At 44.1% G+C, this 25,000-nt stretch overlaps 1 protein-coding gene across 13 annotated transcripts in view; it reads left to right on the top strand.

Moving 5' to 3' along the window:
- The window catches only part of mef2d (myocyte enhancer factor 2d), a 75,808-nt gene that overhangs the window by 13,306 nt on the left and 37,502 nt on the right, over positions 1–25,000 (top strand). For 12 of the 13 annotated variants that reach the window (XM_084053474.1, XM_084053465.1, XM_084053472.1 and 9 more), the window contains exons 1-3: positions 4,039–4,251; positions 13,810–14,218; positions 19,113–19,316. In XM_084053474.1, the coding sequence (XP_083909600.1) occupies positions 14,165–14,218; positions 19,113–19,316 (258 nt within the window). In that variant the 5' untranslated portion in view covers positions 4,039–4,251; positions 13,810–14,164. Of the gene's footprint in view, positions 1–4,038; positions 4,252–13,809; positions 14,219–19,112; positions 19,317–25,000 lie in introns of those variants that run through there. The other variant, XM_084053468.1, reaches the window with a different exon arrangement.

Here is a 25,000-nt window from a genome sequence, read left to right as displayed (position 1 = left end):
ACCATGTGGGTCTCGCTGCCCCATCCCCCCCACCCCCCCCCCCCACCCCGCACATCAAACGCTTCGTCGCCTGTGGGGATTTGTTTGTGCACAACACAGCGCCTCATGTCTACGTTGCAGCGCCATGACAGTTGGGATTTGCTGGGGAGTGTGTGTCAAGGAGCTCATAAACCACCCAGGTTCATGTCTCCTCAGGAGTCAACTGCCTCCATCCTTTGAATACCAAATCCACAGCTCACATAGCAGAATGGCATGGCAGTGAGACAGACCCGCTGGACTTCACGTTATTTGTTGATCGTGTCTTTAGATTATAGGATGACAGATGAGAACCACAGGTTATTATTCCATGGAAGTTAATCGTGCACTACTAGAAAAACCTGTTTTAATGAACTTCATTATTTTTTCTTCTTTTTTTAAAACTTAATTTTCATGTACAGTAATAGTATTTCTTAAATAAAAAAAAGAAACAATGCTTTTATTTTACAGGATGTCTAAAAAAATAAATAGCATAGTTGATTTTATTTGATAAACCTTGAATGAAATATATCAGCAAGCATAGACCATAAATAGTACACAGCAAAGGCACACAGGGTGTATGTTTCAATTGTTTTAGAGGCATTTAGACAGAGAAAAACGTATTTGACTTATGCACTGCTAACAGCACATATATTAGTAAGTATTATTCACACAGCCATGTACTGAGTACATGTACAGTATGTTCCATTTGGAACTCACTGCTTACACACTGAGCAGGTGAATCCAGGTGAAAGTTTTGATCTCTTATGAGAGAAGAGAGAGAGAGGTTGCAGTAAGTGGCTTACATGTACGTGGATACAGAGAAAAGATGTTGAGAGGTTATAGACCTTTAAAACAAAGGGAGTGTAACCTAATACAAGAACGGTCTTCCTAATGTTTTGTACATTTAGTATAACATGGAATGTCCACAGAAAAGAGGACAGGCGGTGTTAAGAGCGCAGAAGGACCTCTGTGGTGGCAGCTGAATGAGGCACAGGGAAGGGAACGGGTTGTAGCGTCTGTTGGGGCTCGTCTTGCCAGCTCTTGACCTTTAACCTTTAGCTGTGATAGCTCAGGGGGGCTGGGTGATACCAACGCTTCCTGGATTAGGTGAGCTGGGCAGGGATATACAGTAGATTAAAAACAAGGATACATATGCTGTAGAGAAATTAGATCATTTCCATGTATGGTATTTCTTTGTAAAATTCTCTAGCTTTTGTCTAAGAGCAATTTATGCTTGTACTTCAATCAGCTCATATTACTAGGCATATCGTCCTTGTTCATTTGAACAAAGGGAACAAGCTTTGATTGGTAAGAAGCTTATTTAATTTTTGTGTGCCTTTTTGAACGGGATTGCAATGTACTTGTTCAAAATAACCTTTTACAATAACACATGGGATTACACTTGGTAAATGAGCTATGAATGGCAACAAAAAAAAAAGGCTGTATTATTTTACACACAAACTTTGTGTAGCTACTAGCTACTGTAGTTTGAGACTACAAATGTTGCCAAATTGTACTTTTTCATTACAAGATCATTTCACATCTTGTGTCAATGGTATTGTTAGTATGTTCAGTCGAACCGTAACCATGCTACTCCCAAGCTAGACATGTGGATGTGTGGATGAGGAAGATGATGCATCCTTTTGAAGTGTGTTGCATCAAGAAGAAATGATTGGGTAGGGTAGAACTGAGCTGAGGATTCATTTGAACTACTCAAGAGCTTTGTGACAGCTGTTATCACCAAGTGCTCAAAACCTGCTGAATGGTTCCAATTCCCTGTGAGCCTAGTTTGAGTTGCACGTAATACATTTATCATATGACTATTTCAGCATTGGCAGTATTAAATGTACAGTATGCTGCAGAAGAGCACAAAAGCCTGGTTAGATTAAAGAACACTGGACTTAGATGTTATATGAATTAATGGCATAGACCAAATGACTGATGGGTGTGTTTTGTTTTTGAAATGTATTCTATTTTGATCATGTTGGCAGTTATTTTTGACAGACCTTCACAAAAAGAGCATAACAAAGCATGTTGACAATTCCTCAGTGATGTGAGAGAGCCTTTCATATTATTTATCTATTTATTCAACTTCCAAATCATCGAGAGGGAGAGAGATGTACCTAATCATCACATTATTCATTCATTGTCAAACACTGTGAAGCATGTGTTTATTCACAATCAATTAGTCATTCACCACAAAGATAACATACTGCATTATGCACACATTGAACATACAGTAAGCTCTTGAGGTTTTTTTGTGTGTGTTTGTTTTTTGGTGGCTCACGTTTTAAACAAGTGTCACCTCTCTTCTATGCATTCTTCTCAACACTGTGTCAGTTTCCACAGCCAGGTTTTCCTGCCACGGTGCATGGATACACATCAGGGCTGTGAGTGAGCGTACATGAAGCTCTGTTTGTACGCTTCTGTATTTACTCTCAGCATAAATATACTGCCTCCAGGCACATGAGCTTCGCTTTTTCCTCTCCATCCTCTCACTACTTTGTAGAAGAAGAAAGAATAAATAACCCCTCATTCTGCCAATCCACCATCAGCCCCCCCCCCCCCCCCCCACCCCCTCCCCTCCTCAATGCCTGTTCTCCACCACATGCAGCCATGCACCACACAGTCTTGGGCAGCACTCACATTTGTTGCAGGAAGACAGGAGCTAGGCACATAGATCCCCTTATTAGGCTTTGGGCCAACACAATGTGTTCAACATGGAGGGCCCCAGGCTGCCTTGCACACAGACGACAAATGGGGAGGCAGGCAGGGAAAAAACCTGGACAAGGGGCAGTGAGATAAGGCCACTACCAATCACTTGTGTTTGTTGTGGAAGTAATTGTGTCCCCGATGTTCTGGCATGAGCCTTGTGTGTTTAGGGCTGTTGTATATTTTTCCCATCCATGGGCAGATTTCCTGCTTTGATAGACAAAGTTGGCCCGTTTTTATTTTTTTCTTCTGCCCTTCGCCAAAAGATTTATCCATATAAGTTATTTGCTTTGAGACGAGATTGCCCTTTGGAATTTTGCCCCCCGTTTAACCCATTGGACCCTGGGCACAGACGGTTCCGTCGCCCGTACATATATGCGCTGTGGTGTGTGGAAACTCAATGACACAACTGTTCAACAGACTCCTGGCCTCCCGTTTCCCACACCCTCCTGGCCCCCTCAGAGATTTCAAGGTCAGGAAAGGGCACAGCCTGAGATTCCCTCCTTGGGAAGCAGCGTCACTGCTGAAAATGGACAGGGATGACAATCCTCTTCCACAATGTTGTCCACAAACAGCCATCTAGAGTATCTCTTTAAATTCGGATTAGTGAACTTTTGATGTTCATGGCTTCGGGGACAGTTCAGAGTTATCAGTGGTGCCGTCGACGGCCTTCGGTGGATTTGACAGGAGAGATGCAACAACGCGTCCGTTGAGGATTGGCAGCCGAGGGAAAGCATGTTGGCTCTAGTGCACACAGATCAGCCTGCGCAGAACAGGACAATACTGGTGCGCTGAACTTCCAACAGCTGAGCATTTGACTGTATGTGTGTGTGTAAATTTCAGAAGGGCGAGAAGGGCTGCAAGGGGCCATTAGAACAAAAGGTACCGTATGCGGGCAGCTGCCATCGCACCACCAGAAGCTTGTGATCTTTTTTCTTTACTCTTTTATTCAACCAGGTTACCATTGAGATGCTAATCCATTTTACACTCGCAAATGGGCATAAGGATCAGGATGAGGTGTTCGAATGTACTCAAGTGATGGACCTGACACACCGCATGATACAGAGACCCCCTCCCCCCCCCCCCCCCCCCACACACACACACACACACACATCGTCACATCCATCTCACATCTCAGATGCCAGCATAGACACTGATGAATTGGCGCCAGTTGCTGAAGGCATATTAGGGCAAAGGGTGGTGTGGGAGGGGTTTAAGGGTGTGAGGGTTGGGGGGCGGGGGTGACAAGGAGCAGCAGGGGATGGGAAGTCCAAAGAGAAGGGTAGTTTGGGGAGGGGGTATCCAGAGGAAGGTGTAGCACGAGCAGTTGTCATTTCTACCCACTGATGGCAGTATGGCACATGTGCTGCTTTAAGTTGGAAACCAGTCGATCAAGGATTAGGAGCTTTTGTGATCTCTGACTTGGAATATATTCTGCATTTGGATTTTTCTTATTTTTTCAAGTAATTGGTTCTGTTTGCTTCAGAACAGTTCCATTGACCTGGTCTTTTAATTTGGACGGTAAGGGCAATTATTTCAAGCGTTGGGTTTATGAGTCAGTCTACTGTAACTGTGACATAATGTGCCTGTAGTAATTTGTAATAATGTGCGTGGGTTAAATCCCTAAATCAACAGAAAATTCCATTACTGTCTACTGCTGAAGTGTGACCATTCATGTTGCTTAGCTGGGCTAAAGAAAAGGAAAAAAATCCATGATTTTGGTAAAAGTACAGTACAAGACTGCAATCCTAAATGATGTCTTGTTAACCCATTCAATCCGGGAACGCATCTCTGTCATTTTAGATTTTTTTTGATATTCAAAAATAGCAGATATACGTACAAGATCATAGCGCCACGCTATGAGCTTGTAGATCTGCTATTTTTGGAAAAGAAAATCGTGAAAATGTGTTCAAATATTTTTTAAGCAAACATTTTTAACTAAAATCTTTGCTTCTGGGGGTTACCTGGAACAAGATATTGTACACATGTTCGCTTTAAAAATATATATATTCAAAGATTTGCACACATTTTCACGATTTTTCAAAAATAGCAGATCTACAAGCTCACAGAGTGCCGCGCTATGAGCTTGTAGATCTGCTATTTTTGAATAGCCAAATAAATCTAAAATGACAGATATTGCGTTCCCGGATTGAAGGGGTTAAAGGGTTCCTCGCTGTGCTTTGAGCACTTGTGGCTTTTTCTGATCGGTCTAGGAAATTATTGACCGCTGGTGCCTCTGAGGGCTTTACAAGGTAGATAGCGAGGAGTGTGCAGTGACTTGCTGTTTGGCCTGCACCTCGTCAACCATGGAGCTGACACCTTGCCTTGCTCAGAAATCTGCTAATGGATTGCGGTGGCAAAGGTGGCTCTTGTGGTCTATATCCGCCTGCCTGTACAGGTATATCCTCTGTAATAGCCATCACAACAGAAACACATGGCTCTCCTAAACTACTGATCTGTCAAAGCTGGTTAGAGAGCTCTTCCTAAGTTAAGAATACTTTTAATTTGTTTGCTCAGTGGGAGCAGAACTAAATGTTTAGACTAGTGGTTTTCAATCTGTGGGTCGGGACCCCCAGGGGGTCCCCACATGATTCTTTTTGTTTGGGGGGGGTCCCTAGATGACAGTGAAGTGACAATGTAAGGACCTTTTTAATACCTAAAAAAGAAAAGAAAAGGAAAAAGACCATTACTGCTACAAAAGTAATCAACAAACTATACTAGGGTTAGGTTTTTAATGACATAAGAAATAGGCTTTTTTTTAAAAATAGCCTATCGAGGCGTTGTGAGCTTGTAGTCAAACAAAATGTAATGCCTCAACTACTACATTCTTAGTGCTTTTCAGGGTGGGGGTTACCCAGTTCAAATAAGATTATTTTGGGGGGTCACGGCCTGAAAAGATTGAGAACCACTGATTTAGGTGATTGTAAATCTGTTATTCATGCTACGTCATTTGCTCACTGTGTAATAGCAACCATTAGCAACAGAATGCTTACCTCGTGGCCTTTATCATTTAAAGCCATTCAAAGGGACATGGCAAGGACTCGTGTTTCTTTGAACAGCTGCTCTATCACCGGCTGTTTGAAGGGAGTCTTCACAAGAAGACTGACCTAGCTTGATCACTTTAGATGTGGCTACTTTGAAAGTACTGTCCCTCAGCCAAAGAACGTCACAGTTCCCATTTAACACACAGACTTGAAAGCGAGGACTAATGTGCTCCATACGTTGTGATACGCTCTCGAAGCAGGGGAAGAGAAGAAAGTGGCATTGCAAACATGCACACACACAATACAATCACATGTTTGGTATTTGTAGAGTACATTCAGGTTACTCACTGTACAGTGGGAACGTACACACATTCCAACTTCACTAATGGCACCTGAAAAACCAGCAAAATGGTTTTGTGGTGAACATTCTGAAAAGGGCATGTATCTCAACACTGAACAAAAACATTCCAACACCTACTCACCTGCACTGGTGAAAAATAAATAAACATGAATGATACCATTCCATGATATATTTAGGTGCACGACAGCTATCTTGATCTTGCTTGTCTGCCCTTTTGTAAAGGCTTTCATTGATGGGAACGTGTTCGACTGGTGATGATGCTCAGCGTTTGTACACACGCAGATTCAGTCACACGCCCTCTCTCCTCAAATGTCACATTGATGTCCTCATTGTTTTATCCAGAGGGCATTTTTCCTCCTCTCTCTCTCTCTCTCTCTCTCTCTCACTCTCTCTCTCTCTCTCTCTCTCTCTCTCTCTCTCTCTCTCTCTCTCTCTCTCTCTCTCTCTCTCTCTCTCTCTCTCTCTCTCTCTCTCTCTCTTTTCTCACTTTCTCTCCCACAGAACTTAGTTGTTGCAAGACTTCACATTTTGAGGTGAAGGGAAATGTTATGGGTTTGGTGCCTATGTAAATCTCCTTGGAAAGCAGAATAAACATTTGACATTTGAATTCATATTTCAGCCATTAGCTCATCCTCATGTTCCAAACAACTTGACATTGGTGTGAATGTATATCTTCAGCTTCTCGCTAAAAACAACTTTGACAGGAATGGCTATTCAAACTGCGTTCTTCTAATCATAGGATTGTCTTCACTAGGCCACCCCGCTCCTACAGCACTAGGCTAAATGGAACAAAAAAATCATAGTCTCTCATTTTATGGGCTTCTTCTTGTAAGAAATACTGAAAGTAAACAGCAACAGCAATCAATTTTGCGCATAACCAAAACAAAAAGGACAACACATACACACGCACGCACGGCTACTTTGCACGCACACATGCACGCTCACGCGCACACGCACACGCACACGCACACGCGCACACGCACACACACACACACACACACACACACACACACACACACACACACACACACACACACACACACACACACACACACACACACACACACACACACACACACACAGTTCTGTGGTAGTTTTCTGACTTTTGTCCCCTCCATTGATTTCACTGAGCTGGGTAATTCCTGTTGTGTATTACATTCTTCCAATGTGAGTGCATCTGATTGCTGTAACCCAAGGAGGCGATTTTGACCATGGCGCCAGCACAGTGGTGCACAACAAAATGATACTCAATATTGTGTGCACCTTCCTTCTTTTTGTTTCATCTGATTATCCAATAGCCACACACCTTCCAGGGATGGGTGTGTCGCCTGCGGTGTCACTGATGTAACCTGACAGGTCAAACCACATAGTCCACTCCTGTGACGCTATGACAGGGGCAAGCTTCATGTCAACAAGTATTGCGTTGACTGCCAACCACCAGTCCTTTCTGGTCCACAAGTTTTCAGTTTAAGAAAGACGTGAAGGACAAAAGGGACCTTTGCCACGTGCGTGAGTGTGTGCTTATGCTATGTCCTTCTATGAGTTTTTCCTTTTCTTTTTTTTTTGCTGTTTGTGTGCGATAAGCCATGAGCGTGAACATTTGATCTGTGACTGTTGCAGTGTTCTGGGTTAAATACTATTTGGGCTTATGTTTTTCTGTTTTCTTCGGGTGCATATGTGTGTGTGTGTGTGTGTGTGTGTGTGTTTATTTGTTTTTGTGTGTGTTTGAGAGAGTGTGTATATGTGTATGTGCGCATGCGCGGGTAGACTGCAGTATTGACAGGGCCTGGCAGCGGGGGCGTGATTCACGAGCTGAGAGGCACAGATCTCCTTACTGCCCCTCCCAATCCTCCTCCAGTTCTCCCAGCCCCCTCCGCTTAGAATTGCTGCACTTGCACTGCAATGGCCATCCCTAATCCTCAAGACCTCTCCAAAGACCCACCCATGATTAGTTAAGAGGAGGTGGGGGGGGGGGGGGCTTCATATTCCACTGGCAGAGCTGGCACAATTTCACAGTCATAAGCCAAGCTCCAGACGCAGGGCCAGCTCCCCTCTGTTCACCCATTGTCCCGTCATAAATTGCAAGCACTCCCGAGTTCAACTGCCTTGTACCTGTCAATCCCCTTGAGGCAGGTCTCTCTGAAGACATTTTGCGGCGTGCAGTTTGAATGAGTGAGCAGACGGTCACCAGGCAGAGCGTGTTGGGAGCTGTGCAGGATGGTTGCCCAGGAACATGAGGCAACAGGCTGTAAATATCCCACAGCTGGTGCTGGCAGACCCCCCCCCCGCCCCCCCCCAAGGTTGGGGCACAAATGCAATCGAGTCCCTCCGGGTCAGATGAGGGAATTCAGTCGCCCAGTTAGAACCCCCATTTGTGTCTCTGTCTGTCATGGTGACAGGCTAACTTGTCGTATTGTTACTCCTTCTCTTCTTAAGCATACTCTTACTGTTTATTTATTTCTTAAAGTAGTTGTCAGTCCGTCCTCCTGACTGCTTCTTATTGAGAGAGGCACATAGGCGAGGTACTAGAAAGGTACACAGTACTGGCCGGATTTGCCAGATGACACTAAACTGTCACTAGTCATTGTCTTTCTCGCTATACAGGTGGATCAGAAAAGCCACTCATTGATTGTTATGCATGGTGCAACTTTACCCAGCTGCCTTTTATTTGGTTTTATTTGATTCCCCTAGCACATTTTGGTGGTATGGAAAGCGTGACAGTGCCATTCATTATCTGGTGTTTTGTCCATCACTTGAGCCCCCCCCCCTGCCCCCTCCACCGTTCCCTGATTCTGATGACTGCTGAGATGCTGAATATTGTCATCGTATTGATCTGCCTGGACCTCAAACTGAGGGACAGATCTGTCATCTTGATAGCCTGCTTCAGAGGCCATGACACCGGTGTCTAGATGGAGACTAGTGGTCCTACATGAAACCTGACGCCCCCAGGAGATCTGGAGGTGACTTGTGTAAGATCAGCCATGTCTGCCAATAACATCTCCCAGCATACAGCAGATAACGTTACAGAGCTGAGGTTGTAAATGTACCCTCGCTCCCCAAGAAACATACTACCGTAATACATAAATATAGGCAATTTACTTTGCGTACAGTTCGACACCTACCGGTAATTTGGTTGGAAAGATTAACGTAGCAACGTACGCTGTGGAGTGGACACATTTATCAATAGCACTTTACAGCACAATGAATATATGCCTGTACCATTTTCAGCATCGACAGAATGACCCTTAAAATATTAGTGCCACACTTTACCTTTTGAGCCATACAGGACAAGGTTAATGAGTGTCTGTGTAAGTACAGTGTAGGCTGTTATGGATTGTGCAGTGGGGTTTTCTATGGAGCTCGCTGTGGTCAGCTCTGGCAGGCACTGGTGCTGAGTGGGAGAGGTGATGGATTTCTCAGCAGTGCTCTGGCCTGGCTCCAGCAGCCAACAACCCCCCACCAACCTCCACCGTCAACCGTTATCTCCCTGCTCCAGGCTGCTATACTGCCACTTATACACTAGGACAGTAAGGATGGACATGCAGTAGAACACACACACACACACACACACACACACACACACACACACACACACACACACACACACACACACACACACACACACACACACACACACACACACACACACACACACACACACACACACACACACACACACACACACACACACACACACACACACACACACACACACGTGCGTATGCATGCACACAACACACATGCGTGTGCACACTCACACACGCACGGGCGCGCGCACACACACACACACACACACACACACACACACACACACACACACACACACACACACACACACACACACACACACACACACACACACACACACACACACACACACACACACACACACACAGTACAGAGAGAGAGAGAGAGGACACATACAGACCATTATATTGATTTGTGTATATTATTGGCTGATATTTTCATTTCACAGATGTAGCATTATCAGTATTTGACAATGCACCGGTGTGATCAGCACAAAGAGATTTCAAAACAATGACACTAAACTAAGTATATGTCCAACTGAACTCGGCAACTCCATTACACAATATCTGTTCAAGACTGTGGGTTAAGACTCAGAGCCATTACAAATCCGATATTGATCATTGAACATCACGCCCCATAGTGCTATCTGACACAATATTCACTGGTCAGTACACACATGCTTATGACCACATACTCAATTGTAGCACAGTGGCACATTTAATAAAAAAAAAATTTGTTAAAATCCTCAGTGTTAATAATGTATCCATGCGTAACTCAGAGATTGTACAAATGTACATTTGTAAATTAATAATTTGACAGGGTATATGCTGTGTGGCATTCGAGTGGTTTATTTTCTTTATGTCGTGACTCAGTCAGGACCTTGGTGCACCTTCACTGCAGGCTGTGGCACATTTGACCAGTGGGAGGTTGGTTGCTGGCTCATGCAGTGCAGAGTACCACCTTGCAGCTCATGGCTTTCCACCCACATAGCCTGAATAGGAGTTTGAGGCTCTGAAATGCTTAACAGGCCCAGCAACAGATGTGGCGGATAACGATACTGACCAACATTTTCTAACTGTTCTTTTGTGGATTTAATCTTTGTCGGGGGCTGCTCCGGGGCTGTGACCTAGAATGCCCTCTTTGATGCTTAGCTGTCATATTTTTTACAAGGATAGCGTTATTTTCCACCATGTAATCATATAATAATACACTTTATTTATATTCTAAAACAGGGCTTACAAAGTGCTTTACTAAATAAATCAGTATAAGAGATAATAAAAACCAAGCAAGAAATAAAAAATCTAAAACAATAAAATGAGATGTAAGAATGGTAAAAGAGCCACAAAAAGCCAGTATAACATTTTTTTTTTAGGAGTGACTAAAAACTAAGAAGAAATTAAATGTATTACCCTATGAATTATTCTAATTATGGTTATTGTTATTTTCATCCTTAATGTTTGTACAAATATCATTACAAGCATTTAACTACATAACTAGATCAATATCAGCTAAGGGCAGGCAACATACTACATTTTCTCTTCAAATGATTTTTGCTCTAAAGAAATCTTGTCCTTGAAAATGAAAAATTGTCCTTGAATATTAGCCTATAATCTAGGGCAGGCTAACAAATCAAATTAAATTATATCTCTCAAAAATATTCACATTTCCTTCAAAATTAGGTAAAGAAATGAAATATTCAGTGAAAGTACCTGGATCAACTACAATCTCAGTACTAATTTCCTTCTTCTTTTATTTTTTGAGCTAGGCTAACATTCGTGTCATGTTACCAGCAAAATAGCCAAATATTTAAATATTTAATAATATATGTACATATCCTTCAATATTGTTCATTTCCTTCACCCAAATCCTCAAAACAGTTTTATATTGTTTTTTGGTTGTTGTATGCTCTCTGCTTTTGTTTTTATGAAAAATATACCTACTGTAGGTCCCTACCTGCAGTTCATATGGATTGGTGTACCTCAGGGTTAGCCAGGCTCGCTGTAAAATCTGTAATTAGTCTGTTTGTCTTTGTCCAGAGCTTCTCTGTCACTCTCCCTTGCTCAGTGAGGCAGCAGACACACTCCAGACCCCCTGCCTTCCATGTGAGAGTAGATATTCTGTCTGACATCAGACATGGGAAGTGAGCTCCAGCAACATGAAGGGTAAAAGGTCGAGACTTGACCACCCCAAGCAGATAAAGCTGCCTTTTCATGTGCAATCAGCCCACAGCCGAAATACAAATCGCACCAAGTGCTGCCTTTGTTTGAACTGCAGACCAATGCTTACAGAGACTGGAACAGTCCTTCAGTCGGCTGTTAACGAGTGCAGCTGAGTGGTTATGAGCACACGCCACACACCTTGTACTAGTAAAACATTTTGATACAGCTGTATTTCATGAATATTGAAGTCATTGTAATGTCATGTAATTATTGTCCGTCCCTCATGGGCAAAATAGTCCTTGTCAAGAATTCCCTTGTCAAATCGGAGGTCATTCTTCTTGCAGTTCTTTTATCAAGGTTTTTACAAAACAATTATGACACCCAAAACACCCTACAAACCGACCTCTCCGTCGCCCTGCCTCTGAGTCAAGCAAGTGGTGCATAATTCATATAGGAAACTCATCATCCGGGCTAAACAAATTTGAAGCAAGTGTGCACTGGGCTGCCGGTCACGATTAATTGTCACACAAATAATAGCGATTAACGATTTAATTGCGTTTTTGGCGTTCAACACTGGAACATGAATAAAAGTTACATTTATGTTTGGCTTTTTATGCTTTGAAGTTGCACAGGGCAGAGATGACAAATATATAACCTAAATATACAAAGAAATAACAATGTGACAGGCCTAGTGTGCACACAGCAGCACAAAACAAAACTCTCTCTTCGTTATTATGGCACAAGTATTGTACATGCCTTGTTTCACTAGAATGAGCGTAAATTGGGGGTGTAATATGTTCTACTGATCTCCCAGGTATGGGGAATGCAAGCAATGTGGTAGAGTTGGTATGGTGTCTGCTCTGCACTCAAGGCTTTCCAGATGCTCTGGTTCTATTGCAGTGACTCGGCACCCACTGTCATGTGGCTGCGTGTGTGTGCGTGAGTGTGTGTCTACACACACACACACACACAGTCTGGATGTATATATAGAGAGCTATTTTTAAGGCTGAACCACAAATAGTAGTAGTGGGGTTTATAAACGGGCCTTTGCCTCTGTTGCCATTCCTCGGTCGCTGCATGCCGTCTGTTTGTTCATTCATGAGTTTGCATGTATATGCACAGACACTCTCAGGGCCTTTTCCTTTGCCCTTTCCCGTTTTTAAATTTCAATTCCTAATGTATCCTCTCTGTGTTTTTATTAAGAGATCCTTGCATATATATCATAACCCCCCCCTCTTATTTCACGGTTAGTTAAATATACCATCTTGAATTAGATGTGTTTTTCTAGCCTCTATCTTTCAAAGCGTCACATGGAATTAAGCAAATGCACTGGAGTTTAACTAACAGCGCATAATGTTAATGTTATCACCGGACCTAATACTCAATCTGATATCCAATGTGAATAATATCATACTATTCATTGGGGGCTCACCCGGCCCAAGCAGGCTCACCATGGGCCACGGGGCTGGGCGCTGGGTGCTAGGCACTCCGCGCTCTGCTCTGCCTTCGATTTGGGAACCACATGCGGCATGTCAGGCGGGCCAGGCCGGGCAGCCAGTTGCCGTGGGCAACTGGCGGATCAGTGATGTGGCGGTGATGCCTCTAATGAAGCTGACACAGCACAGCCTCCCTCCATACAGGCCCCCGGGGGTCTCCTGCTCCGTAGTGTGCGGCACAATTCAGCCCCCACTCCACGCGCGCGCGCACACACACACACACACACACACACACACACACACACACACACACACACACACACACACACACACACACACACACACACACACACACACACACACACACACACACACACACACACACACACACAGGAAACACTACCCCCCCCCCCCCCCCAACTCTGTATTTTCTAATTTGATGGTGCAGAGCTCTTCTTTAAATGTATGTATGTTGTTTTCTTTTATACTTGGAAGGGTTAAGGCTAAGACGATGTTGATAGAAACCAAAGTGGGTCACGTTAGACAAACAATGCCTCTTTCCCCTTCTCTGAGCGTATGAGTCTGATGAATGGCTCTCCTCTGTTTTCCAGGAGTTCCAGCAGAAGTCAAGAAAGGGGGGTTAGAGGATCCAAGTTCAGCTGGAGAGTGGATGAGCTACAAAGGACCATGGTCTGAAAAGGGCACTGCACATCAACCCCATTACTTCTGTCCGCCGCCTCCCTTTTTTTTATTTTAGTCTACGGGGGTAAGAGAGCCTCCAGCCCAGCTGCTTCAGACAGGTGGAGCAGAGAGGAAGAGAAGCCTCGACAAGGACCCCAAGACACCGGCAACACTCAGCGCCTCCTTGGCACCAGAGCAGCCACCTCGGAGCCCTCTCAGGACAGCTGTGACCTCTGACCTCACCACGCCCCCTTCCATTGCCCCTCCCACCGCCACACCGGAACCATGGGGAGGAAAAAGATTCAAATTCAGCGGATCACCGACGAACGCAACAGACAGGTTGGACTGTGTGTTTGTGTGTGTGTGTGTGTGTGTGTGTGTGTGTGTGTGTGTGTGTGTGTGTGTGTGTGTGTGTGTGTGACCCTCACGTGAATAATATTCCCACAAGGATGTGTACTGTTTGCATGTCCCATGTAACATCACATGACTTGATGTTGAGCGGTCCACAGTGTCACAGCAGAACAATGGTATCATGTTTTATGAAGATCGTGTGACTCTGCATGGGATTGTCAGTCGCGTTTCAGTGAAAACACAGAAAGTGTGAAATTCTTCAAAAATGCTCCGGTTACATCACAGCATTGTTGGAGAGGATGAAAGGGTAAACGATCCATCTAAAATGATTCTAACTGGTAAATGGGCTTTGCTCCATTGAGCAGATTGAGTAATGGATTTCATGTGCCTGCCTTCCTAAAGAGAGACAGACAGAATGAGAGACAGACAGACAGACAGACAGACAGACAGACAGACAGACAGACAGAGAGATGGTGTGAGACAGAGTGAGTTAGTCTGCAGATCATATTGTGCACTATTAGCGCCTGCACATAACCACCAAGATATTACAACCGTTGAGAGAGAGTGAGGAGGGGCTGCAAGTTAAGACACTAGGAGACCCAAGGGCCTGAAATTAATCCTCATTCTTTTTTCCTCATAAATCTTAAAAGGTTTCATTTCCATACAGGAGACAAAACTATGCCTCCAGGGTTTCAAGCAGTATGGTGGTGCGTTATTCAGCAGTGCACAATCAGGCTGGGAACATGAAACGATCTCTGATGGGAGACAATTCTGTTTAATGGAGCTCGCACTGGTATCAGGTGGCAAGTGTATTTGTCAATGGTGGCTGAGGTAATGTTCTGTCTAGTTTATACCACCATACTTCCAGGATCAAATGCTATCTTTTGACCAGGGTCATGCTTTTCCAACATAGTAGAGCGTGTTTATTTTTTTGTATCTAGTAAATGCTCTATCATTCCATTCACAGTGACTTGAGCCAGTGTTTGTGCAAAATACAAATGCATTACAATGTGTTTAAAGTTGCATTTGATGTGCTTGGTTTGTCTTTTAGATACAGTGGAACTTTTAATGCAACTGTAGAATGAGCCCACATTCATAGTATGGAGTTACATTTAAATGTACTCTCAAGATTTTGCTGTTTATATGATAGAGAAGGGAAGAAGAGACAAAAAGGGGAGAATAGTTTTCACATGCTTCTTGTTTTGTTGTTGTTGTGTTGTTGAGCTTCCCAAACAGCTTCTGTGTACTTGAAGTAGTCTGTCACTCGTGTCTGTGTTGACTCTAAAGGCTGTTCTAAGCACTCAATAAATTCAGATTGGAGCTGAGCTTGGAAGTTTAAGAAGACCAAATACAAATATACAATTGAAGGTTTATAGCTGTTAGAAGTTGAACAGTGATATAGAGAATAACTAGGGCTGGAAATTGTTGGGTATGTTTTGATGACAATACCACTTTTCAAATTCTAAAACTTTCTAAAGTATAAATTGTTTTCTCAACACTTTGCTTTGTTGAATGAAAACACAAAAATCAAGTCGATTTTATTTATGAAGCATGTTTAACAAAAACAAAAGTGCTACACAATGAAGACAAGTTGAATCAGTAAAGACCTCATTCAATTTCAAAATAAGATGCATGACATACAATTAACCAAACACAACACATGTTGAACAATCTTGTGCATAAGCTATTCGAAAAGGTATCATGTTATTATATAACAGAGTATACTTTTCTATTTGATATTTGTGTCAGATTTTTAGAATCTGGGGTGTTCAAACCTTTACTATCTTTTATAAGCTAATGATTCAATGAATTTGATATTGATGACAAACAACAAAACAATGACACATTATCATCTGAATGGTTAATTTAACTCAAAGTGTAATAATTGACCTGAATTTTACACTCTGATTTTACTGTGTATGACAAATTAGAGCAGTACAATCATGCCCATGCACTCACGCACACACACACACACACACACACACACACACACACACACACACACACACACACACACACACACACACACACACACACACACACACACACACACACACACACACACACACACACAATGGTTTAGCTCCTGAATACAGCTGTGACCTGCTCGCTGCCTATAAACCAATTATACCTCTCAGATCATCAGACACTAGTCTCATAACTGTACCTGGAATAAAACCTAAGTCTGGTGAAGGTGTATAGTCGCTGGTACTTCTCTCTAGAACAAACTAACTGATGACCTGAGTGACATCTGTGTCCTCTATGAAGCTGGTTTAAGGGGCCGGGTCCACAGAGAACGCCTTTTGAGTTAAGGAACGCTTTGGATATCATGTCCATGGCGCTCGCACACAGCGCGATGCCCGCACTGTTCGAACGTCAACCATCAAGGTGCTCACTGCTCAAACGTCATGTCATCTGCTTTATTAGCACATATAGCTTAGCTGAAACAACGTAAACAAGGGCTTCTCATGGTTGTGTTAACAATTCAACGTCGGTCGTTAATTACCGTATTTGGACTTTGTCAACCTAATGATTGACCTAATGGTTTTGGGAGTGTGGTAGAAATTTGGTCTCTAATGCAAGAGACCCAGGTTTTAATCTGGGGGTCGGACATAAAGTTGCGGATTGCAGCTTCCTAGACTGTTAGTATTAGTCTTATCTGTGCGTGTGTGCGTGTGCGTGTGTTGTCGTGTGGGTAGAGTGGGGGGAATATGTGGATGCATGGGTTTTATAAATGCTGCATTGTGGGTACTTTATGTTGTACATTGTATACAGTATCTGTACATGTCCTTGTTTGTCTGTAATGTGAAGCTCTTAGTTTACTGTGTATGAAATGGGCTATATAAATTTGACTTGACTTAACTGTCCATTTCTCTCTGTACTAAGGCTGTTTTATTCTTCAGTTGCCATTGGTTACCTCACACTTCTATTCTTAATGTCAATTACTATGAGCTTATTTATGGTGGTGTTTGCATCAAAAACACAAGAACCAGAGTTAGTACCTGGCAGAAAAGAACCCAATGCGCAAAATTAACAAAAAACAAAATGTAGTGGTGGCTTTTGTTCTGTTCTGTTTTTGTTAGCAAGGATGAATAATCTTATAAGTACTTTGTTGTGTTTGTGGCAGTGCGCTACGTGACACCAGTCGTCCCACTGTCACCTTGTCACCTTCTATTCATTACCCTCTTCCAGCCGACCCCTAATTTTTTCATTTCCTCCGTATTCTGACACTGTTGAGTACTTCTGCTCTCACTGTTCATGTGTATGTGCACAACAGAGAGAGAGAGAGAGAGAGAGAGAGAGAGAGAGATACAGTACAGTACAGTGAGATATACTGTAGAGATGGAAGAGCAAAATAAAGAGAGAGAAATAGAGGGAGGTGAAAAAAAGAGAGAAAAACAAGAGGGACGATCATCGTAGGAGTGTGTGATGAGGTGGGAAATGGGGGTGGAGCGCACGTGGGGGCGGGGCGGGGGGGTGGGATGTGGTAGACGGTTGCCAATGGATACGACCCCAATATAATTTGATTTGTGGCAGCGGGAAGCAATGAGTGAGTGAAAGTGTGTGTGTGTGTGTGTGTGGTGGTGGGGGGGGGAGACTAGTGAGGAGGAAGGGAGGGTGTGAGAGGAAACGAAAGAGAGGAGAGAGAGAAGAGGAGAGGAATAGAAAATGAGGGCGAGAAAATGTGAGACAGCGGAAGGAAAAGGGAAGGAGTAAGGGAGGAGGAGAAGGAGGAGGAGGAGGGCGGGCTGCCTCGTGCCCCACAGAGAGACATCAGTGTAACATGGCGGGTGCTGAAGCAATTAGAAAGAGAGAGGAGGGGAGAGAGGAGAGATGGATGGATAGGGTGGGTGAAAGAGAGATGGAGACAAGGTCTCACATGGCAGCTGTCGTGTCAGTCGGTCTCTCTCTCTCTCTCTCTCTCTCTCTCTCTCTCTCTCTCTCGCTCTCGCTCTCTCTCACCAGGTCTCTCTCTCCAATCTCTCAACTCACTTCCCCCTCTCTGTGTGTGTGTGTGTGTGTGTGTGTGTGTGTGTGTGTGTGTGTGTGTGTGTGTGTGTGTGTGTGTGTGTGTGTGTGTGTGTGTGTGTGTGTGTGTGTGTGTGTGTGTGTGTGTGTGTGTGTGTGTGTGTGTGTGTGCGCGTGCGTGCGTGCGTGCGTGCGTGCGTGCGTGCGTGCGTGCGCGCGTGCGTGCGCGCGCGCGCGTGTGTGTGATCCAGCCAATTGAAACCAAACAAAGCCAAATCTCCCTGTATCGTAAATGCCACCCAGTATACCAGAGGAGCACTAATGAAAACAACCAATAAGCACGGTGGGATTCACCGACCCCACCAGTGACGCCTTTAATTAACCAGAGCTGTGGTACCGCAACACCGCTGTCTTTTGATGTGATGTTTGTTCACACTTCGAGTGCCTCTAAAAGATCTGTGTGTGAGTGCGTGCATGTCGGTGCACACAAGAACATGCGCATGTGTGTGTGTGTGTGTGTGTGTGTGTGTGTGTGTGTGTGTGTGTGTGTGTGTGTGAGAGAGAGAGAGAAAGAGGAAGAGATTGATTTTAAGTTGTGTTATGATTCTCTTACAAGCTGTGTTCCTAATATATCTGTACTGTTGACATTCCATATTCTCTTACATAGTGCATCTTACAAAGGCACACACACACACACACACACACACACACACACACACACACACACACACACACACACACACACACACACACACACACACACACACACACACACACACACACACACACACACAGTCTTATATATACACTGTCCTCCCAAATATTAATTGTATTTTCTTTTCACTCTCCCCCCTCCCTCCCTCCCTCTCTGTCTGTCTGTCTGTCTGTCTGTCTATCTGTCTGTCATCTCCAGGTGACGTTCACAAAGAGGAAGTTTGGTCTGATGAAGAAGGCCTATGAGCTCAGTGTGTTGTGCGACTGTGAGATCGCCCTCATCATCTTCAACCACTCCAACAAGCTGTTCCAGTACGCCAGCACAGACATGGACAAGGTTCTGCTCAAGTACACCGAATATAATGAGCCCCACGAGAGCCGGACAAATGCTGACATCATTGAGGTAAAGCGTGGGGGAGAGGCGTGAGGAAAGAAAGGGGAGGGGGAGGAGGGGGATAAGTGTTACAGAGAGATTCAATTCCATGCTAAATGACAAGCCGTTAACCCCATGGGACTTTGTCAAGATGTCAATGATAATGCTGTGGTTTTGTTTGGATAGGCATGCCCTTGGCTACTATGATTTTCTCTTATTATTCCTATGGAGCAAGAGGGCAGGCATTGATTTGTTGTTTATTGACTTAGTATGTCCTTATAAAGTTATGTCAGAGACAATACTGTTCATCCGGTCAAGACCAAGACAAGAACATTTTAGTCTTTTTTGCTTTTTCAGTCATTTTAGTCATTATGACAATTGATTCCTCCCCACACCCTGCTGTTGTCATTGCTTTTGTATCCTACTGACTCACCTACCAGTGAGGAGCCCCCAACGGGAGGACGTAGAGCCTCTCTGCTGACAGGTGCCGCCTCAGCCCATAGGGTTACGTGCAGTAACAATTATCAGTATCACCCTCCCCGTCCGGCTTCCCTCCCCCAAACACAGGCCAATGTTCGTGTAGTAGACGCTCGACAAAGCCACCACAGTGGATTCAAACCCACATGGTGGTGGGCAGGTACTTTATAACTGCGCCACCCGAGCACGACAGTTTAGTGCTGAGTCCAGTGCAGTCTAGTTTAGTATATTTGCAGTCCAGTTCCGTCTACTCCCATTCACTCTTGTCCAATGTGGTTTAGTTCAGCTCAGTCCATTCTAATATGTTTGGAGCCATTGCCTGGCCTGATGCCTGGCAGCATGCAGAGAGGACAGGAATACACAGTAAAATCCTCCGTGTTCATTTAACTCTGAAAGTGTAATAAATGGTACACATAGACAGTTTTTACATGCTCAGAGTAATATTAACACTGAGGATTTTGTTGTGTAGGGACAGCTGGACCTCCTGTCACCTCCCCCTGGCCTTGGCCACATCAATACCCAGAGTCTCGCCCAACAACAACAAGCCAAAGGGAACACGCCTGGAACCAATGGCAATAGTACTGGCACAAAATGGCCACCATATAAAGGATTAACCTAGAGATGAGGCTGAAATTTGATCTTTATTTGCATGCTTACTATAGAGGTTAAGTGAGAAGGTGTGGAACCCACTGCGACCCGTCTGTAGTTGGCCAAAGAATTCATCTATGGTCCTTTATTTATTTATGTACTGCTGTAAAAAGCTGCACTGGAACCTCCTAAAGCCAGATTTATACTTTGTCGTATGGCTAAGTACGACCGATCTACAAGCTAACTCACAATGTGTCGCATTGCGTCGTACAGTAGATGCTATTTCCCTTGCAGGACAATGTTGTACGACTAAGATCAGGCTTAAGTGAACATGTCCACGAGTGAGCTCATGGCCATGCCTTGTTGACCCTTTTATTCATAATGGCCCACACATGAATTGAACACGGAATGATTAGAGATATGATTCAGTGAGGCGTGCAGCACACTGCAGCTCAGCACTTGTACCTCAGATGACTTCAAAACGGGATTTATTTAGAACATTTTCACTTGTTAAGTGTGCCTATTGCTCCATAGGGATTTGTGAATGGTCAAATATCAATACTGGCTGCTTCGGGGATCCTTAGTCAGCACCGTCACTTTCTTCATGAAATCCTTTTTCATTTTTGTTATATGTTTAACAAATGGCAAAGCAGACTCTGGTACTATTATTATTATTATTATTATCCTGGAGAAGCTAATATGAGAGGGTAACTGCTCCTGATCTCCCTATGAACGCATGCATGTAAGAAGGGATGTACCAGACTGATAAGAAATATCACTTAAACAAAAGTGTAAACAAGAAACCTACATGTACTCACTACGAATAAGTCTCTAAATCAAATGTTAGCAGGGCAGGTGCCTCAAGATAAAAACAAAGCATTTAATAATGAAGAAGTCTCTGGGAAAGTGTTGATGAGTCAGATTTGGCCCTTCGTCAGCTGAAGATAAGACTGAGGTAGCAGTTTGGATTTGGCTTGATATCTTCGCATCTTCTATATCTCTACCTCTTTTCCTTTCTCTCTCTCTCTCTCTTTCTCTCTCCCTGTTTGTCTCACAACATATCATCCTCTCTCCATTCTGCCATCCTTAACTCGCTTTCCATCTGTCTAATCTTCTGATTATCTGTCCCCGTGTGACTTATATAGGTAGTTTTCGGTCTATGTTTCTCCGTTCTGTGCCTTTTGTTGTTTCTGTCTTTCTGTCAGTTCCTCTCGCTGTCTCTTTTTTGCCAACTTTCGCCCCGTTTTATTTGCTTGTGTGTGTAGAGGTAAGGGTTTTCTGTAGGCTGTATCTCCAGCTGCAGATGGCTCTTAAGTGTGTGTATGTGTGTGTGTGTGTGTGTGTGTGTGTGTGTGTGTGTGTGTGTGTGTGTGTGTGTGTGTGTGTATTTGTATGTCATGGCAGGGCGTTGGGCTGCTCTGGGCCATATTACTGCAAGCTCCACTGACCCTGTGTGTGTGTGTGTGTGTGTGTGTGTGTGTGTGTGTGTGTGTGTGTGTGTGTGTGTGTGTGTGTGTGTGTGTGTGTGTGTGTGTGTGTGTGTGTGTGTGTGTGTGTGTGTGTGTGTGTGTGTGTGTGTGTTTTGATTTGTTTCTTTCTCTATCTTTCTGTCTGTGCGTGCGTGTACACTCTGCAGTAGCCCATGAGAATGCCTCATACAATATTCAGGACTGGTGAGAGCCTCTTGATCTGTGTGTGTGTGTGTGTGTGTGTGTGTGTGTGTGTGTGTGTGTGTGTGTGTGTGTGTGTGTGTGTGTGTGTGTGTGTGTGTGTGTGTGTGTGTGTGTGTGTGTGTGTGTGTGTGTGTGTGTGTGTGTGTGTGTGTGTGTGTGTGTGTGTTTGAAATTGTGCAACATATTTTGGACATCAAACCAGTTGAATGGGGACGGCATGTAAAATTGGGGACAACATTGGTGTCCCAAATTAGATTAGATTTTGCACTTTCATGTAGTTATGGTTATGCATATACTGTATCTGTTAGGGTATGGTTATACTGGTTATGGCTAGAGTTAAGTTTAGATTTATGGTGACAATACACTAGTTAGGTTAGGTTTAAACATGTAGGATAGGGGTTATGTTTAGGTTATGATTACGGTTAGGCTTAGATTGGCTATAGTTAAGGTTGGGAAATATGGAATGAATGTTAGCCAATGCATCGTCCACAAATGTTTGAAAAAACAATGTGTGTGTGTGTGTGTGTGTGTGTGTGTGTGTGTGTGTGTGTGTGTGTGTGTGTGTGTGTGTGTGTGTGTGTGTGTGTGTGTGTGTGTGTGTATGTGTGTGTGTGTGTGTGTGTGTGTGTGTGTGTGTGTGTGTGTGTGCATGCACGTGCAGGCAATGGGCATGCATCCATGTAGGTGTGTCTGTGTGCACCTCTGTACCCCCCTTGCAGGCCTAAAGGCATTCAGTAACATTCTGTAGTGTTTGTCCTTACCTGTCCTCTCTGCCAGATGCTCTGACAAACACACCTCCCTGCTTAATGGGGTCTCGTGCAGTCTGGGCTTGCCGAGCGTAGGACAGACCAGTCCTGTGTGGGACTAGGGACAGCAAGGGGGATGGAGAGAGAGAGAGAGAAGGACAGGGAGAGAGAGAGAGAAGGACGGGGAGAGAGAGAGAGATTGAGAAGGACAGGAAGAGAGAGGGAGAGAGAGAGAGGGGACAGAGAGAGAAAGAGAGAGAGAGAGAGAAGATAATCGGATAGTCACAGAATGTGCCCATTTGCCGCTCTGCCTCACCCCGTCTCTCCAAGCAAGTGCTTTTGTGTGTATAAATTATGAAGTGTGGATAGAGTCACGCAGACACACATACCACAGAGCCATATACATACACACACACACACACACACAAGTTAGGCTTACGGTATGTAACCCTACATACACACTCAGTGTCCGCACGCACACAGCCGTGTCCCACAGCTCAGAAGCACTTAAACCCACACCGACGTTAGATACATGAAGCATATACTGAATATCCTTCACACACTGAGGCATTCCTTCACTCTAATGCAAGGCTGAGAGGTGATGCACACGCACACACAGCCTTTCTCATTGATGCACGTGCAAGCCGAGTATGTGTGTGTGTGTGTATACATACAGTATGTGTGTGTGGGGGGGCAGCTTGTATCTCCTGCCACAATGTGTTAATCTGCTTGACTGCAGATCCCAATCAGTGAGAGGGATGCAAGCAAGAGAGGGAGAGAGAGAGCAAGTGAATGATGAAGGAGAGCGGATGAATGGCCAGAGCAAAGGAGTGAGAGAGGAGAGAAAAGAAGACCATAGAGAGGGGGATGCCCTGTTTCTTTAAGCGGCTCAAGAAAGGAAGACCTTTACAGCAAGCTGCACTACAGGGGCTTAAAGACTTTGCCACCTCTCTGATTCCAGGTCGCAGAGAGGAGGGCTCCCCATGTCAGACACACACACACACACACACACACACACACACACACACACACACACACACACACACACACACACACACACACACACACACACACACACACTCACACTAACCGAAACATACATGAAAACCAAAAACAAACCCGAGGGAGTTCTGGGAAACATGTGTTGGCTTGTCAATACAGTGGCTGAATGGTGGAGCACTTTGTATCGCCCCAGAGACGCTTCCTCTCAGATAATCCTGCCAACCGAACTCCTTGAATGTCCCCTGACCTGTCCTATGCTAAGTTCCTAATCTCTACCGGACAGGGTCACGAGGCTCCTCCTTCCCTTGGTATGGTTGGTCAGCGTGGGTCACCTGATCAGTCGCACAGTCATGTAATAGTTACCATCACCATTCCATGCAAAGGTTTTTTTTAAAACAATCGCTACATCCGTCACTTGATTCATTCGGGTTTATTTTGAGTGTCAGCTGCGTTAATGATTCATATTGGATTACTAAACAGGATACAAGCTCTGGATATCTTTCCTAGTACATCAAAATAAATAACTAAAGCAAGATGTGCCCTCCAATGAAAACAATTTCGCAACACCATAACGCACTGACAGGTTTCCAAACCACCCCATAACCATGGAGGAGCGGCCTGTACAGTTGGCTGTGCTCTGCAACTAAGTAAGCCATTCCCAGCCTCCAGAGAGCAAGACACTAGCAGAACTCCATTAACCTCATGGATAAATAATCCAGCCAAGTGCTGGTGGTGTAATGGCTGGAGAAAGACCCCAATAGACGATCTGCCATGCAACATCTCCTCCGTATTCACTTGGCAGTTGTAGTACCACAACCACGGCAAGAAGATTTTGAATTTAGGGGTGCACAATATTGAAATTTTGGCTAGTGCTAACCGAGTATTTCCATGGTCATATTATCCAATCCAATCCAACCAATATGAATACCGATACCGATTATACCAATTTATTACCATACACCTGTTATTATACTGTGATGCTGGGTGCAGATGCAAAAACAAAAACAAAACACTGCTTTGTTATGAACTGATTCATAAAAAAAAGAAAGTAGACTCAGATTACAATATGCTTTTGTGATCATTCTCTCCTAAATATAACAGCCTTCCACACCTCAGCACTATGGATGTGCAGAGGAGCGCTATATTTTGGCATGTCGGATCTTCAGGTGGCTTATTAAGTTTGGTATTAAACGATTGTGTCTTGCTCCCTCCTTGCATGACAGAAGCA

Source organism: Gymnoscopelus microlampas (assembly GCF_963454915.1).
Source record: "Gymnoscopelus microlampas genome assembly, chromosome: 3".
Lineage (NCBI taxonomy): Eukaryota > Metazoa > Chordata > Actinopteri > Myctophiformes > Myctophidae > Gymnoscopelus > Gymnoscopelus microlampas.
This window is presented reverse-complemented; position numbering and strand designations above follow the sequence as displayed.